We start from the raw sequence: 17,698 nt of genomic DNA, 5'->3' as shown, positions 1-17,698 counted from the left end.
AGCATGCTCATTGTGTTAATAGTCCTTGAAACATACCCATAGAACAGATACATTTAAAACTTAATAGTGTGATTTTCATTTTATGACTCTTTAAAGATTTGGGTACAGTGATTAACTGTTTAAATTATAAACTGCTAAATATATGTATAATCCAAATTTGTAAGTGTAAAAATTATTTACCTATAACCTACCCATCTTTTTCTCAAAATGATTTGAAAAAGCTTTTAGAAGACTATTGTGCCATATTGTCTACTTAAAGATACTCTTTCAATTTGGTTTAATTATAAGCATTTAAAAATTTGAAAAGATTCTAAGAATATGCAGAAGATTTTATCCCATTTGCTATATTAAAACATTTCTTACAAGTATTGGATTAAGGATTTGACCACGTACTTCTTCTGTTAAACTCAGCGGTACCTGGGCAATTTTCACTGCTAACTCTATTTGACTGCAGTTCTAAAACTCCTTCATTTAATTGACACATTCTTCTTCAATACAATGACAGTCCACTGATCCTGTCTTAGTGCACCTGTAGGTAAACACTCCTCAAAGGTTACATTAGCCTTGCTCCATTGCTCCACGGCAGGTCTACCTTTTGGCATCACTAATATTCCCATGCTTATTATTTATTATGAGAATCATTTATTAATAGAAATAGACTTCTATTAATAAATAGAAGTCAGTTAAAAGAATTAGGTTAATGAAAGTTACCCATAGCATTGCTTCCGTTATCCTTTTCTTTCCTATTCTCAGACCCTCATACACACACACACACACACACACATGCATACACATGTGCACACACATATCTTAAGTTTATCAATTAATATACTTGAATATACTTATATTGAAGGTAAAATGTATTTTCATAATAGCTGCATGTAATAGAAAAATATAATACTAGTTGGGGTTATTTGAAATGTGTTACACTTTTAGTTTATCAAAGTTGTTAGGGAAGGCAAAGAGGTCAAATTATTGTTTTCAAATTTAGGCTAGAGAACTACCCCATCAATAAACTTTTAGGAATTCATTTTTGCAAATTTAAGAAGGTTCTCTGAATGGAAGAAGGTATAGCAGTCCAGCTTACGAGCTTATTAAAGTTATATATAAAGCTATGAGCTTATTAAAGTTATATATAAAGTTATATATTTTGGCTAGCACCTTTCATGACAGTTGATAAAGTCTATTAGAACGTTTTAACATTCATTTGATTGGTATATGTGGTGGCTTGGAGCTACACACCCCAGAACAACATGTTCTTAACTTACTCCATTTCTGTGGTGTAGACCCATCATAAATAAGATCTCTTCTAGGTGTTACTTCAGTTAAGACTGTGGCCCAAATGAATCAGGTTGAGCTTTAATCCAGATTATTGGAGTCCTTTACAGCAGAGTGAAAATCAGACAGAGAGAAGGATACAAAGGGAGCAGCCAGAAGCTAAAAGCCAACCGTACCCAAAAGAGAGAAGTCTAGGAGAGGCCGCCACGTGCATTACCATGTGACAGAAAAGCCAGGGACCAAGGATCACTAGCAGCCAGCTCCAGAATGACACAGTCTTCTGGGAGGAAGCATTACCTTGATGACACATTGATTTGTACTCCTCCTAGACTCAAAACGGTGTGCCTATATATTCCTATTGTTTAAGCCAACCCATTGCATGGTATTTGCTTTGGATGCCAGGAAACAAACAGTACATGAGTTACATATTGTCTCATTTGTGAAGAAGGAGAAAGGTTGGAGAGTTGGTCAAAAAGACTTGGACATTAAGGAAAATAATGTAAAGTGACAACTTCCTATATTAAAGTTAGATGCAAGAAACAATGGAAACATATCCACCAGAACTTCTTAGCTCCTTAAAGGTCTTCCTTTCAGCCACTGAATCATCTAGAATATTTTCAAGGCAGTTGCTTGGTTTACCTGTGCCTACTTCCATTTGGGTAATGGAACATGAATTCAATCTATATAAACAGGCGCCTTGGTATGCAGAATACATATCTTCACACTCATCTTCAGTAGTAAAGAGGGGATGCCTTTAATCTTCAGAGAGTTGGTAGTTCATATCTGGAGCAAGAGATCTCTGAGACTGCACACTGCTACTAGAACTCTGAACTTTTCAAAACTGCTTCTAGGGAATCCCATTAGTCGGGCTGGAAATTAGCCAATGGAAGAAGCCAAGACAGAATCTATTCAAAGCAATGAAGTTAAAACCTTAAAGAACGAGAGGGGCAAATAAAATGTGTGGTTTAACCTATGCAGAGGTTGTTCTATCATAAATAAGTGTATATACTATGTATTATAAGGTTATCTCCAAAGGGTTTATTGAGACAAGTTTTCACATACAAGTCCAGGGGAACAAAAGTATAGGACTTATGAACAGCAACGTGGAAGGGGGATTGGGAAGCACAGGATGGAACCCAAAAGAAGAGAATGAAATACATAGAAGAACAGTGATTACAACTATGGGGTGGGGGTGGGGGCTCCTTTAAAATCCCATTTATACAGACATACAGGGAATTATGGGGAACCTGGGGTCCCCACTACCCCCTTCATGAGAGGGGCAAGAGAAGGCCATCTCTCCCGGTGGAGAGGCTGGGCATGCTGGCCTGAGAGGAGTGTTGGGGAAGATGGGGGCAGGTGCCTCCCCCATGTATATCACTCTCTTCTCCAGACTGAGCCTGGCTTTGGAGGCAGTAGTTAGTGTCTGGAAAGCAGTGGTGAACTGGGCATGGTTCTGTAGTGGTCCAGGCCCAGCGCTCCCACTAAAGAAAGCCAGTAATCCGTGGGCTCTCTGGCTCCCAGCTGACCCAGAGGACGGCATCCCCCTCTCCCTGGTGGTTTCTCAGCAATCTGGTCTTTTCCCCATTATATCCAATTATTGTAATTTTGGTGGGGAAAGTGGGGAAGCAAACTGTTAATCCATTGGTCTATCTTGAATAATATAAAAACCACGAGAAGGATCATAAGCAGTTGATACAAAAAGGCAAACAGCATATCAACTGGATACTGTAGAGTGATTATAATAAGGTGGTTACAAATATTCAAGCATATTAACAAGTCTCTCTTAGAAAATGGTTAAAGTAATTATAGGCAGACTGTTGAAACTGGAAACAGTAATTAAAAGGAAGTGATCTGCGATACATTGAAAAGGAGGGATTAATTTACAAATATTATTCTCGGTCTAAAGGGAATTCTTGGCTAAAAAAAATGTGGAAATTCCCATGAAGTTTCCACATTTTACAACAAATTTTCAGTAGACCATTAATATAATCTTTAAATCAATCTTTATAGGACAAAGAGAATCCAGTGAAATAAACTTTTATTGTATTAAATCTGTGCTAAAGGCTGACTTTGCTTTCTGATGTGATCTTGGGAAAGTTACTTAGTCTTCATCTGGTAAATATGGAAAATAATTTTACTATTTCATTGGAATATTGTGACAAATGACTCAATACAATGGAAAGCATTTAGAACAGAGCCTGGTATAATGGAAAGCCCTAAAATGTTTGCCACCATCACCACCATGGTTATGAAGGTCAGCCTTAGGGGATTTTATTAAATAGTAATTTTGGGGTGTGTGGGGGGGGTGTGTGGGGCAGATATGCCATGGTTCCCCAAATATTATAACAGAATTTTGAATTTAATATTGATTAATTAAAAATTAAATTTTGAAGTATAGGTTTCCCAGAGATCTTTGCAATCAATGGGGGAAAAACCCTCTAAATACCTGACTTGGAAAATATGTACTGTCACATTTCTTTGTGTGTGTGTGTGTGTGTGTATTCTCTTTTCATGAAGTAACATCACTATTGTGTAGTCTTTAAGGGTATTGCTGCTTCCTTTAAAATAAATCTTAAAATGCACACAAATGTTTTGATCTATTAAAACTTAGGCCATAGACGAGATAAAACTAGCTGAAGGATAAATCTGGCCTTGACTGTTCAGAAAGAAACTTTCCCAAATTAACCCAGAAAACAGAGCACAATTAAAATTTGAATCACACAGCCCTCTGATTTTCAGCTCACTAAGAAAGCTCCATTAGCCTTTCTCTTTTAACATTATTCACTAGAAAGGTCAGTTACTGGGAAATTTTGATGTGAATACCATATAGAAGGTAGTGGGAGTGACTAAGAAATAAATATTTATCCTCAGACCATTTGGCTTAGCATTGTATTTAAATGCTTTTCATTTAAATGAAGATGATATTAACGTAAACATATGTGGTACTTCTTAGAATCAAAGATATCAGAGAAGGAATTAATGTCCTGATATATCCATTTGGTTTTGCACTGACTTTCTGAACAAATCACCTTTAACAGGGTTAAATGTTTTTGAATACCAATTCCTTTGCCCCTTGATAATAAACAGTGTGAGGCACAGAGCTAATCAAAACACCAGGCATTTATAGCTAGTCTTATTTTGTCATCAAATTTGGAAAATTTAGACATGTCACTTTAATTTTTAATACTTATCATTTGGTATTCATAATTTTCCCATTAAGGTTAACAAAGTTTCTCTTTGGTACCTCCAGCAAAGAAAGGATGTCACATCATTGGCTATATTTCACAGATACATTTTGCAGTTAACTATCAAGAAGAGGATTTCAAAGGTGAGGGCAAGAATAATCCCATAATTACTCAGTTCACAAAATTTGAGCATTTGAAGCAGATTTTAAAAACTGAGATAAGTATAATAATTTTTACTTTTATTTTTTGGGGGCAGGATGGAAATAGATATGCTAGTAACAGTAAAATTTAAATTAAAAGGAACTATTACAAAAAACCTTCAAGTGAAAAAATGACACAAATGACCCTGACACAACTTGAAAAGGGATGCAGAAGTGGAGGCAGACTGCATGGTAAATTCTGACTTCAAGCCAGGGGAAATACTACTACAATTATGTTTTTCTTCTGTGAAAGATTCCCCAAACACGGCTAATCAAAACTAGTTTTTATAATCTAAATGATGATTGTTGTAAAAGTTATGTTGCTATACAATAAAAGGAATAAAAAATACTTGAGAGTTAAATAGCTATGATAAAGCAAGGAAATAAAAGCATGACAAAGAATGAGGATACTAAGACCTGTTTCCTTGGGTCCTCAAATCATTGTTTATTTTAAAAACATTAACTAATGCCCCATTCTTGTAAGGTGTTTTTACTCAGACACCAGGGGTTAAGTGACTTGCCTAAGGCCTTATATTAAAATAGCAGCAGGGCTGAATTTTTAGTCAGAGCTTGTGGCTCGGAGTCCCATCCGCAGAACACAAGGTCATGCTGATGTACCATGAGGGCTGTAGTATAATCTATCAACAAGCGGGGCTGCAGCTTGGAAACTGCTTGCACCAAAGCCTTCTAAGGCCAATGGTACCCACGTATCAAATGAGAACAACAGGATATAACAGTTAGAATTGTGAATCAGTCTTGGAAAATAATATCAACTCTTGATTTGCAACCCAAGTTTTCCATTAGCAATCTAAATATTCTTTCCTCTTCCTGATTTGATTACTTTTATCACATTTCTACAGGGAAATTGCAGGAATGAGCGTATTTAGGATATGTAGCTGTCATCTCTTTCCAACAAAATTTCTTTCCAGGAGGTTTCTGAAAAGTCAAAAGTCAATCATTCAGGATGATAAAAACTGATGCTTATAATTTATAAGAGAAAAATTGCACACACTAATGTCTAATAGGGAACTCATTGAATAAATCATGATTTATTCATATGAGTGAATATAATGTGCCATTAGAAATTACGCTAGAGAAGAATATTTAATGGTTTAAATTGTTACATTAAAAAACAAGTTATAAAATAACATGGTATAAATTTGTAAAAAAAAGAAAAAGGTGAGAGCACACACACGTGCGTGTGTAAACGTACAAAGAGAAAGAGCCCCCAAAGACAAAAAGTACACAACTATTATACCCTAGTTAGTAAATTTATTTTTTTACAGTGGTAAGGGTTAGCAATTCTAAAACGATGCCATGAATATTCTAGGACTGAGAAAATAAGTAGATAAACGGTTAATGAGAGCCACATTTATTCAGGATGGACAAAGAAGTTACAAGTTTAAAAAGGGTGAAGGCCAAAATGAACCCTTTGATGGTGAATGAGAACTGGAGTTAACAGAATGAATTCACGGTTTAAATACACATATAAACACATAATGTAAATATATATTTTCATACAAACATACAAATATATATATACATACTTACACAGATTAATAGAAGTACAAATAGGTACAGATGTCTATATACACTTATTTATATTTCCTGGCTTTGTCCACTGAAACGGGCTAGAAGCAATGACACCCAAGTATTGACAAGTGCAACTAGCACCCAGATTTTAGTTTCTGAAACCAGTTTCTAATAAAAGGAAACCAAGTTTCTTGGGAAAATGGTTGATCTAGGAATGGGAAAGTACAAGATGCAAGAAAGTTGAGTGTTCAAGAAATGATTGGAGCATACCAAAAGGATTTAGGAGTCAACTTGAGAGGTTCCCAATGGCTGACTCTGGGACAATCTGAGCTGAAAAATAAACAGTGATAGTAGTGGATTTTATCCATTAGAATAAAGCAAACATCCACAAATCTATATGGATACAAATAAAGAATTGAATAAAATGAATAAATAAATGGGGTAGAAGGGAAAGTTCTTTCTTAAAGTAGAATTCCAAATTAATATATATAGAAGCAATGATGGAAATAGGAAATCACCATAGAAATAATTGTGTTAGGCAAATATCACCAATAAATGCTAATAATAGGGTATGAAAGTATGATGAAAATGGGATATATATACATAATGCCAAACTATATCCCCAGAAGAAACTTCCCAACTACAGAGGAAAAAAAGTATAACTTTATAGGGGAGCCTGGGAGACATCAACTCAAGTTGGTGACGTTCACATAGTTTACATCACCAGTGATGAGAACATTCATCTAATCAGCCTCCTGATGTGATATAAGAGGGCACAACATCAGTAGTATTCTTGTCAAAAATACATAAGCTGAATGTAATCATGAGGAAATATCAGGCAAACCCAAATTGAAGGATGCTCTACAAAATAATGGGCCAGTGCTTTCCAAGAGTGTCTTCAAAAGACAAGAAGTTAAGGGGGCATGACAACAAAATACCTGTTTTGGATCTTGGTCCAGAGAGAGAACATTGGTAGGAAAAAAATCCAAACTTCTGAGTAAGGTCGGCAGATTAGTTAATAGGATTGGACATGTACTGAGGTTATATAAGATGTTAACAATTGGGGAAGCTGGGTGAAGGGTACAGGAAATTTCATTTTACTAGCTTTATAAATTTCTTATAAGCCTGAAATTATTTTAAAAGTTAATTTTTTATTAATTTAAAAAGATCACTAAAAAAGAGAAAAGAGCCTCATATTCATGGAGGTGGAGATGTAATTACTATGGATTTTTTTTAAATTGAGATTGTTCACAAACCATACAATTATCCAAAGATCCAAAGTGTACAATCAATTGCCCATGGTACCATCATACAGCTGTGCATCCATCACAATTAATTTTTTTCAAGTTTTAGAACATTTTCATTACTCCATAAAAGAAATAAAGACAAAAAAAAGGAAACTCAAATCCTCCCATACCCCTAACCACCCTCCCTCCATTATTGATTCATAGTATTGGTATAGTACATTTGTTACTGTTGATGAAAGAATGTTAAAATATCATTAATGTAGTATATAGTTTAGCAATAGGTATATATTTTTCCCTATATGCCCCTCTATTATTAACTTCTAGATATAGTGTCATACATTTGCTCTAGTTCATGAGAGAGATTTCTAATATTTGTACAGTTAATCACGGACATTGCCCACCACAAGATTCACTGTTTTATACATTCCAATATTTTAACCTCCAACTTTCCTTTTGGTGACATACGTGACTCTGAGCTTACCCTTTCACAGACCATTCAGCACTGTTAGTCATTCTCACAACGTGCTACCATCACCTCTGTCCACTTCCAAACGTTTAAGCTCACCCTAGTTGAACATTCTGCTCATAATAAGCAACCACTTCCCATTCTTTAGCCTCATTCTATATCCTGGTAACTTATATTTCATGTCTATGAGTTTACATATTATAACTAGCTCATAGCAGTGAGACCCTGCAATATTTGTCCTTAAGTGTCTGTCTTATTTCACTCAATATAGTCCCCTCAAGCTTTCTTCATCAACCCATTTTTTTAAAGACTGTTTTGTTCACACACCATACATTCCGTCCTAGGTAAACAATCGATGGTTCCCTGTATAGTCATGTATTTATGTATTCACCCCTATTTCCACTATCTATATAAGGACATCTCCATTTCTTCCACAAAGGAGGAGGAAGAATCAAAGAAGGTAGAGAGACAAAAGGAAAAAAAAAGAGAAAGAAAAAAACAAAAACATGACAGCTAGGAAGCGACAAAAGGAAAGATAGCATTAAACCGAAGTAGAATAAAGAGTCGGACAACGTCACCAATGCCAAGAGTCCCACACACCTCTCCCATGCCCCCCCCATATGCACTTAGCTTTGGATATTGCCTTTGCTACATTAAAGGAAGCATAATACAATGTTTCTGTCAACCATAGTCTCCAGTTTGCATTGATTGTATTTTTTCCCCAATCCCACCCTATTTTTAACACCTTGCAATGTTGGCATTCATTTATTCTCCCTCATGTAAAAACATATTTGTACCTTTTATCACAATCGTTGAGCACCCTGGTTTCACTGAGTTATACAGTCCCAGTCTTTAGCTTTCCTCTTTCCTTCTGGTGTCCCACATGCTCCCAACCTTCCTCTTTTACCCACACTCACAGTCATCTTTATTAAGTGTACTTACATTGCTGTGCTACTATCTCCCACAACTGTTTTCCAAACCTGCCACTCCTGTCTTTTTCTTTCTGTTTGTAGTGCTCCCTTTAGTGTTTCCTGTAGAACAGGTATCTTGTTCACAAACTCTGTCATTGTCTATTTGTCAGAGAACATTTTAAGCTCTCCCTCATATTTGAAGGACAGTTTTGCTGGATATAGGATTCTTGGTTGGTGGTTTTTCTGTTTCAGTGTCTTAAATATATCACCTTCTTGCTTCCATGGTTTCTATTGAGAAATCTGCACATAGTCTTATCAAGCTTCTTTTGTATGTGATGGATTGCTTTTCTCTTGCTGCTTTCAGGATTCTCTCTTTATCTTTGACATTTGATAATCTGATTATTAAGTGTCTTGGCATAGGCCTATTCAGATCTATTCTGTTTGGGGTACACTGTAACTTCTTGGATCTGTAATTTTATGTCTTTCGTAAGAGATGGGAAATTTTCATTGATTATTTTCTCTGTTATTGCTTCTGCCCCTTTCCCTTCTCTTCTCCTTCTGGGACACCCACGACACATACATTCTTGTGTTTCATGTTGTCATTCAATTCCTGGAGAAGTTGCTCATATTTTTCTATTCTTTTTTCTATCTGGTCTTTTGTGTGTAGGATTTCAGGTGTCTTGTTCTCCAGTTCCTGAGTGTTCTTCTGTCTCTTGAGATCTGCTGTTGTATGTCTCCATTGTGTTTTTCATCTCTTGTGTTGTGCCTTTCATTTCCATGGATTCTGTCAGTTTTTTCGAACTTTTAATTTCTACCTTAGGTACGCCCAGTGTTTTGTTATATGCTTCATCTCTTTTGCCATATCTTCCCTAAGCTTTTTGAATTGATTTAGCATTAGCTGTTTTAATTCCTGTATCTCAGTTGAAGTGTAAGTCTGTTCCTCTGACTGGACCATAACTTTGTTTTTCTTAGTGTAGGTTGTAGTTTTCTGTTGTCTAGGCATCTGGTTTCCTTGGTTACTGCAATTAGGTTTTCCCAGACCAGAAAGGGCTTGGGTTTCAGAAGGAGGCAATAGTATCAGGTCTTAGAAAATTGATACATCCTATGAGGTGTCAAGCCACTGTGCTCTTCTGCCAAGCAGGCGGCGCCTGTCAGCCTGTCACTCCAGACTGGTGTAAGGCGGTGTGGCCCATGGCTGTCTTTCTCCAGGCTCTGTGGGCTGGTTCTGAATGGAAGGCGGGTAGTAGAGTTTGGCACCACCTCTTTCTTCTTAGGGAAGATACACCCCCTGGGGAGATATCATTTACATTTGAATAGTCTCTGACTCTGCTATCTCCCCCCTTGTCTGAGTTAGAGTGCTGGGAACTGAAAATGGCTGAGGCTTTCTCCACCGGGCTGAAAAAGGGACAGAAAGCCCCCTTACAGGGCCAGTCCACGGCCATCCTCAGTTTCACCCGTCAGCCAGAGATAGCACCTGGTCCTCTGGGCTCCCCCTCCCTCCCAGAGAGGTCCTCTGGCTCTCCAAGGTCAGTTGTCACCAAAAGCCTCTGTCTGTTTGTTGGGGATTCATAGCTTGTATTGAGCAGTCAATATTTGTTAATTAAAACCTCAGATGGAGCTGGGCTGAGGTATATTCACTTGTTCAAAGAGTTCTGCTCTCTAGCACAGCGAGGCTTTGCAGTCTGGGCTGCTGTGGGGGAGGGGCTCTTGGCTTGGGTCTGCAGTTTTTACTTACAGATTTTATGCTGTGATCTCAGGCATTCCTCCCAATCCAGGTTGGTGTATGATGTGTGGACAGTCATGTTTGTCCCCCAGCAGTTATTCCAGATTATTTACCCACTGCTCTTCATTGTTTATTAGTTGTTCTAAGGGGACTAACTAGCTTCCACTCCTCCCTATGCTGCCATAGCATATTCTCTCTACTATGGAGTGTTTTAATTTGAATATATTGCTTTTCCAAATTTTCTACACTGAAGTGTACTACTTTTACAGTTAAGAGTAAAACTAGTAGATGCTATTTAGGAGGATTGAAAAAAATCATGAAATATAAAGATCATCCCAGGAAACTATACCCAAAACTATTGAATACAGCTGAAAAGTACCTGGCTGAATTCTTTTCCCTTTAGTAAATTTAGAAACAGACTCCTTTGGAAATTTTGTATTTTTATTCTTATACAGCCTTTGAATCATTATTGACACAGTGTTGAAAAAGAGAGTATCAGTAACTTGAGCAGGCATTATAATTTTTACATATGATCTACACACCTACATCTATAAGTGTATCTGCAAGTATCACAAGGCTAATACTATATCTAAAAAATTAATTCCTCTTGCAACTTCTCTCTAACCCTTTCTGACCCCAAGGATCATTAACAGGTCAGTGTTTGCAAGAAAAAAAAAAAAATTTAGCAAACACAAATGAGTATCCAGGGCCCCAGCTAAAACTTTAGGAACTTTAACCTTTGTTTGTAAAGCGTGACTAATAAGGAGTGGCAAGTCATCTTCCCAAAGAAGTAAACCATGTGTTAGTTATAAAACAGTGTCAAAAATTAATGAGTTTATTATAACCTTACTTCCCTTCTTATTCCTCATAGCTTGTGTTTACTCTATTTTATAAAACATCCTTCTTTTTTTAAACAATACATTTTTTTTTTGGTAAGAAAGTTGGAGGCTTATTTGAAAACATTCAAACATCTTAGACATGCATAAATAAGAAATTAAAAATTACCCCCAATTCTATTACCAAGAGGTGGATACTGTTAATATTTGGTGGATACTACTCTAGATTATTTCTTTAGGTTTATGTTCACCTATAGCCATAGATACATAGAATTCATTAATGGAATTGTACTCATTTACAGTGTTCAATAACCTGTGAGATATTTTGATTATTTCCAAACCTTTAATTTTGAAAATAATGCTCTAATATATATCCTTGTACACATATCTTCACAGCCTTTGCTTTTAGAACTTAAGTATTTTGAAAATTTTAAAAATTATTTTTTATTATAGAAATGTCCAAAAAGGTATAATGTAGAAAATCAAAATCCCTCACAATCTTAATACGTTAGATGAACTTCCCCCTCTAAAACTTGTTCCTCTCACAATCGTTTCCCAATAAATGGCAAATTCATCCTTCTATTTGCTCTGGAGAAAAGCCTCAGGACTATCTTTGGTTCTTTTCTTTCTGTAAAAGCTCTCATCTAATCAATTAGCAGATTCTGTTAGTTCTCCTTAAAAATATATACAGGATCCAACCAATTCTCATTGACTTCACCCATACAACCCAGTCACCATCATTTCTTGCCTATTCTTAGAGCATTCAAGGTTTGAAAAGTTTTTGATCTGATTTCATAAACCATGTTGCAAGTAATATTCAAGAAATACCACTTGTCAAGTTTTTGTATAGTATCAATGAGGAATATTCACACCTATCTGAAAAGGCTATTAAAATGCTCTTCCGTTTTCCAACTATATATATCTGTGGGGATGGATGTTCGCCATATACTTCAACTAAAACATCATATTATAAGAGACTGATTATGAAAAGAGATATACGGAATCTAGCTGACTTTTATAAAGTTAGACATTAAAGAGATCTGCAAAAATGTAAAACACTGCCACACTTCTCACTTCTTCCATGAAAATCATGTTATTTGTGTTAATATGCAATGGGTTTATTACTGTTATTATAAAATGCATTAATATTTGGAAATTTTCTCAGTTTTAAATACTATGGCAAATATAGATAGATACAACTAACATAAACATTAGTGGACCCCTCCTCTAATAACTCCTCTCTTATTTACAGCAAAATCTAAAAGCTTCACCATGGTTGGCAAAGGCCGTTTCTCTCTACATCCTCCACTTCTGCTCCCCTCTGAATTTATTTCTAACCATTCGTTTTACATATGCTTCTCTCTTATAGTGTCCTGCTTTTCCTCGAACATAGCAATTAAATTCCTGCATAAAGGTCTTGGAACTTGCTTTTCTTAATGTTTGGAATACACTCCCCCAGATAACTTTACGGCTCTCTCCTTTCCTTCAATTCTTTCTTAAATGTCACCTTATCAGAGCAAACTAGTTCCTAAACACCAAGTTAAGAAACACCACAAAACAGTGCCTTCCATCTTTCTCTCTGTTTCCTTTACATGCTTCATTATTTTTTTTTCACAGTAGCTATCTCCATCTTGAGTGAAAGCCCATAACAGCAGAGACTCTTCCATCTAGTTCACTGCTATATGCTCAAGGCCTAGAAAAGTGTCAGGTACCTAAATTTGTCCTCAACAAATTTTGTTTGAAAGAATGACTGAAACTGTCATCTTATTGCATTTAATTTTTCTTTTTCTTTGCAAATTCTTGATTTGATTCACTAGGTTTCTCTCAACAATGCTACAACAAAAATTTTAATTGCAAAGATATTTTATTCCAAAATAAAGTTGGTGGAGAGGGGAGGCAGAAAAGACAGGAGAAAATGTAGGTTTAATGACTTTCATACCTGACATACTCTGAGAGCTTGATCCAAGACTGTTTTGGTATCAGTGTCATAATCTGGGCAGGGCAGCATAGCTCGGCTGAGATGTGCCTGTAGCAGGAGATGTGCTTTGGTGTGGGGGCTGTCAAATGAATGAGGATTTAATTCAATGGGAAGACATTTTGCCAGTTCACTATTCATATGGTCTTCATTGTGTCTTACTGGCAAATCTGTGTATTCTTCTGCGTCCTGAAAAACAAACAAACGAACAAACTAACCAACCAACCCATATATGTGTGTGCGTACAAATCTGCTGGATCAAAAGTATAATTCACATACTTCGTTTTAACTATTGCTATTTAAAACACAGTTTAGAAAAGCCACCAAGTAACCATATACCTTAGCATTTTGCTTTCTTCAATAGTTATTAATATGTAACACAACATCAGTAATGAACAATATACCTGAAATTCATTAATGCTCTTTATTTTTCACATAGTCAACAAAAATTATTAATAGAGCATCTACTGGGTGTCACATACTATGCTTGACACTGGGCCCAAAGCAGTGAATCAGAAACTGAAGGACCTTCAAGGAAGACAGACAAAGTTTATAAAATGTAATGAATGCTATAAACTGGCAAGTACAGAGTGCTGAAAGGACATTCAATGTGGGGAACCTACTTATTTTAGAGGGTCAACGTAAGGTTTTTGGAAAAAAGTGATGTTTAAGTTGAGATCTGAAGAATGAGTGGAAGAAATAAGACAAGTTGGGGAAAGGGTAAGGATATGCTTGGTAAGTGATATGAGAACAGGGTGAAGAACAGGATGATTAACTTAAAATTTACTGTAGTAAATTAGATTAAGATAAAAATTTTCTGCAATAAACACTTTTCTTTTGATTTTCAACCTTAAGTTTAGAGTAGGTTTCAGTGGTGAAAGGAAGCTTCCATGATATATCAATCAATAAAAACCTACTGAGCCTACTGAATGGAAATAGACTTTTTCATTAAAAACAAACAAAACTAATCTAGTTATTAGCACTGGATGTGAAAGAAAAATCTCATTTTTCCAAAAATGTAGTTATTTGAGATTCAGTCCATTGATATTGATAAGAGACCTACATCACCCATAACATTAATTGCTTATATTATTAAAAAATTGTTTGATAGAGTATGATAGAATAATCAGGACTGGATTTATAATCCTCCTGCAACAACAGAAAAGACAAAACTTATGGAACAATGTCTTTCAAGCGCCTGAACATAAGGCAATGAAAGACAGTGATCCCTGAGATGTGGGAAACAACCTAGGGAAGCTCTATGATTGCTCCACTGCATGGAGAGTTTCCAGGTTGTGGTGCAGAGAGGGGGAATCCAGGTAGACATGGAGGACTTCTTGAGTTGAAGCAATGAAGCTGAGAGTCCAGAGAGATTAACATGGCTAGAGTATGCAAAACTGAGTATCAGAGTAGAGAGCTGCACAGAGAGAGTGCAAGAGAGCTGCACAGAGAGAGTGCAAGAGATCTGCAAAGGGTCCCCCTTGAGTATTCAGCAGAGTACTAAATAGTGGATGCATGTGAGAAAACAACTCAAGATCAGGGAAAGAACCAACCAAAAGGATTACAGGGAACAGTGCCCAGGATTCAAACAGGGTCCAAAAAGTGTGTTTCTACCATACAGATCGAGAAACTCATAATTCACAGGCCATAGATCTTGCAAAAGCAGTGAGGAATAACTAGCCCTAGAATGACTACAACTCTGGACCTGCCTAATCATAAAAGCAAGATCTAAAGGGATCAAACTCTTTCCAAGTGACATAACTGCCATTCCAGAACAAATCTCAAGAATATTTACAGGAACACAAAAATATATAAGCATTCAAGAGGGCAAAATTCTCAATGTCTGGCATCCAATAAAAGATTATCAGCCATGCAAAAAGGCAGGAAAACATGATCCATAATGAGGAGGATAATCAACCAATGGAAACCAACCCAGTACTGACACAGATCTTAAGAGTTAGCAGAGAAGAACATTAAAGCAACAGTTATAACTGCACGGCAAATGTTCAAAAAGTTAGAGACAAATACCCAACTCAAGCATCTAGAGATGAGAAATACACTGGATAGTATAAAAGGAAGCATATATAAGAAAAGATTAGTGAGTTTATTGACATCAATGTATTAAAAATGAAACAGTGAGAAAAAGACTGAAAGCAAAAAGTGATCAGCAACAGTGATCCATCAGACAACTTCAAGAGGCCTAATGCACATGTGATTGGAGTACCTGACGGAGGGAAGGCAGAGAAAACATTTGAAAAAATAATGGCTGAACAATTTCCAAATTTGATGAGAAATAAAGATCTACAGATCCAAGAAGTTCAAGGAACCTCAAGTACAAGAAAAATGAAAATAAAAAACAAAAAAAACAAAACCACTACACCATGGTATGTCATAATCAAATTGCTCAAAACCATTGATAAACAGAAAATCTGAAAAGAAGCCTGTGGGGGAAAAAGACACAGGTACAGAAAAACAAGGTAAGAATGACAGTAGATTCCTCACCAGAAATAATGCAAGTGAGAAGATAGTGGAGGAGCATCTTTAAGGTACTGAATGAAAAAAAACTTTCAACCTACAATTCTATATTCAGTGAAAATATCTTCAAAAACAAATGGAGGTTTTTCCCATGTACAAAAGATGAAAGAATTCATCAGACCTACACCATAAGAAATGTTAAAGAATGTTGTTCAGGCAGAAAACAAATGATACTAGAGGAAAATATGGATATGGATCTATTCAAAGGAATGAAGAACACTAGAAATGGTAACAACATGGATAAATATAAAAATTTTTGTTTTTACTATTTTAATATCTTTGAAAGTTAATTGGATGTTTAAACAAAAATAATAAAGAATGTATTGTGACATTTAAAACGTGCAAAAGTAAAATGTATGACTTAATAGCGTAAAGCCTGGTAGGGGAGAAATGGAAGTATACTATTATGAGGTTCTTTTAGGATACATGAAGTGGTATGACATCACTTGATGATAGGTTATAAGTTAAAAAAAAGTATGTTCTAAATCCCAAGGCAACCACCAAAACAGTAAAACACAAAAGTTATGGCTAATAAGCCAGCAAAAGAGATAAGAAAGAATCTGTAAGAAGGCAAAAAAAAAAAAAAAAAAAAAAAAAAAGAAAGAAAGAAAGAAAGAAAAATATAGAAAAAAAGAATAAGGGAACAAATAGATGGGGCACATGAAGTATGTTTTCAGACTATAACGAAATTAAAAACAGAAAAAAGAGAAAGATCTCTGGAAAACAAACAGCAAGACTATACATTTAAACCCTAGTCTATCAATAATCATATTAAATGTAAATGGTCTAAAGCCTCCCAATTAAAGCCAGTGATTGCATAGAAAAGCATGATCTAACTATAGACTACCTATAAGAAACAGACTTTAAAAACGAACATGCAACTTTGTTAAAAGTACAAGGATGAAAGGTGGGATGGCCATATAAATTTCAGGAAAAGCTGATTTCAGAGCAAGGAATATTACCAAGGTTAATATGATCATTTCATAATGATAAAGAAGTCAATCAATTACGCGGATACATAAACTGAAAAACTGATAGGAGTAAAGGGAAAAATAGGCAAATCCACAATTATAGCTGTTTCAATAGCTCTTTCTCAGTAAGTGGTAGACAAAGTAAACAAAATCAGCAAGAATATAGTAGAATTGAACAACACTGTTAAGTTGCCCTGATTGATATTCATAGAACACTCCACCCAATGACAATAGAATACAAAATCTTCTCAAGAGCACACAGAACATTTACTGAGATAGATCATATTCTGGCCTATAAAGCCTCAATAAATTTAGAAGGATTCAAGTCATATTCTGACCACAATAAAATTAAATTAGTAATCAATTATAGAAATATCTCTGGAAATACCCACACTTCAAAACTAAGTAACACCCTATTAAATAATCTATGGGTCAAATAAGAAATCAAAAGTAAAATTCAAAAGTATTTTGAACTGAATGAAAATGAAAACATATACCAGATTTTGTGGAATGCCAGTAGAGCAATACTTATGGGAATTTATCAAACTAAATATCTCTATTAGAAAAGAAGAAAGGTCTCAAATCAATGACCTTATATTCTACCCTAAGAAACTAGAAAAAGAAGAGCAAATTAAACCCAGAGTAAATAGAAGAAATAATAAAGGCTAAAGAACACATTAATGAAATATAAAACAAAAACAATGAAGAAAGTCAATGAAACCAAAAGATGGGACTTTGAGAAGATCAATAAAATTGATAAAGCTCTAACGAAACTGATCAGGAAAAAAAGGAGAGAAGAAACATATCATTATCAGGAATGAGAACAACAACCTAATAT

The 17,698-nt window shown here is 35.5% G+C and overlaps 1 protein-coding gene across 2 annotated transcripts in view; it reads right to left on the bottom strand.

Moving 5' to 3' along the window:
• The window catches only part of ASCC3 (activating signal cointegrator 1 complex subunit 3), a 415,044-nt gene that overhangs the window by 21,338 nt on the left and 376,008 nt on the right, over positions 1–17,698 (bottom strand). For both annotated transcript variants that reach the window (XM_037842528.1, XM_037842527.1), the window contains exon 37: positions 13,319–13,543. In XM_037842528.1, coding sequence (XP_037698456.1) covers positions 13,319–13,543 — 225 coding nt within the window. The remainder of the gene's footprint in view (positions 1–13,318; positions 13,544–17,698) is intronic.

The sequence above is a fragment of the Choloepus didactylus genome, chromosome 7 (assembly GCF_015220235.1).
Source record: "Choloepus didactylus isolate mChoDid1 chromosome 7, mChoDid1.pri, whole genome shotgun sequence".
NCBI lineage: Eukaryota > Metazoa > Chordata > Mammalia > Pilosa > Megalonychidae > Choloepus > Choloepus didactylus.
The sequence above is the reverse complement of the archived record's forward strand: the minus strand, read 5'-3'. Positions and strand labels throughout refer to the sequence as shown.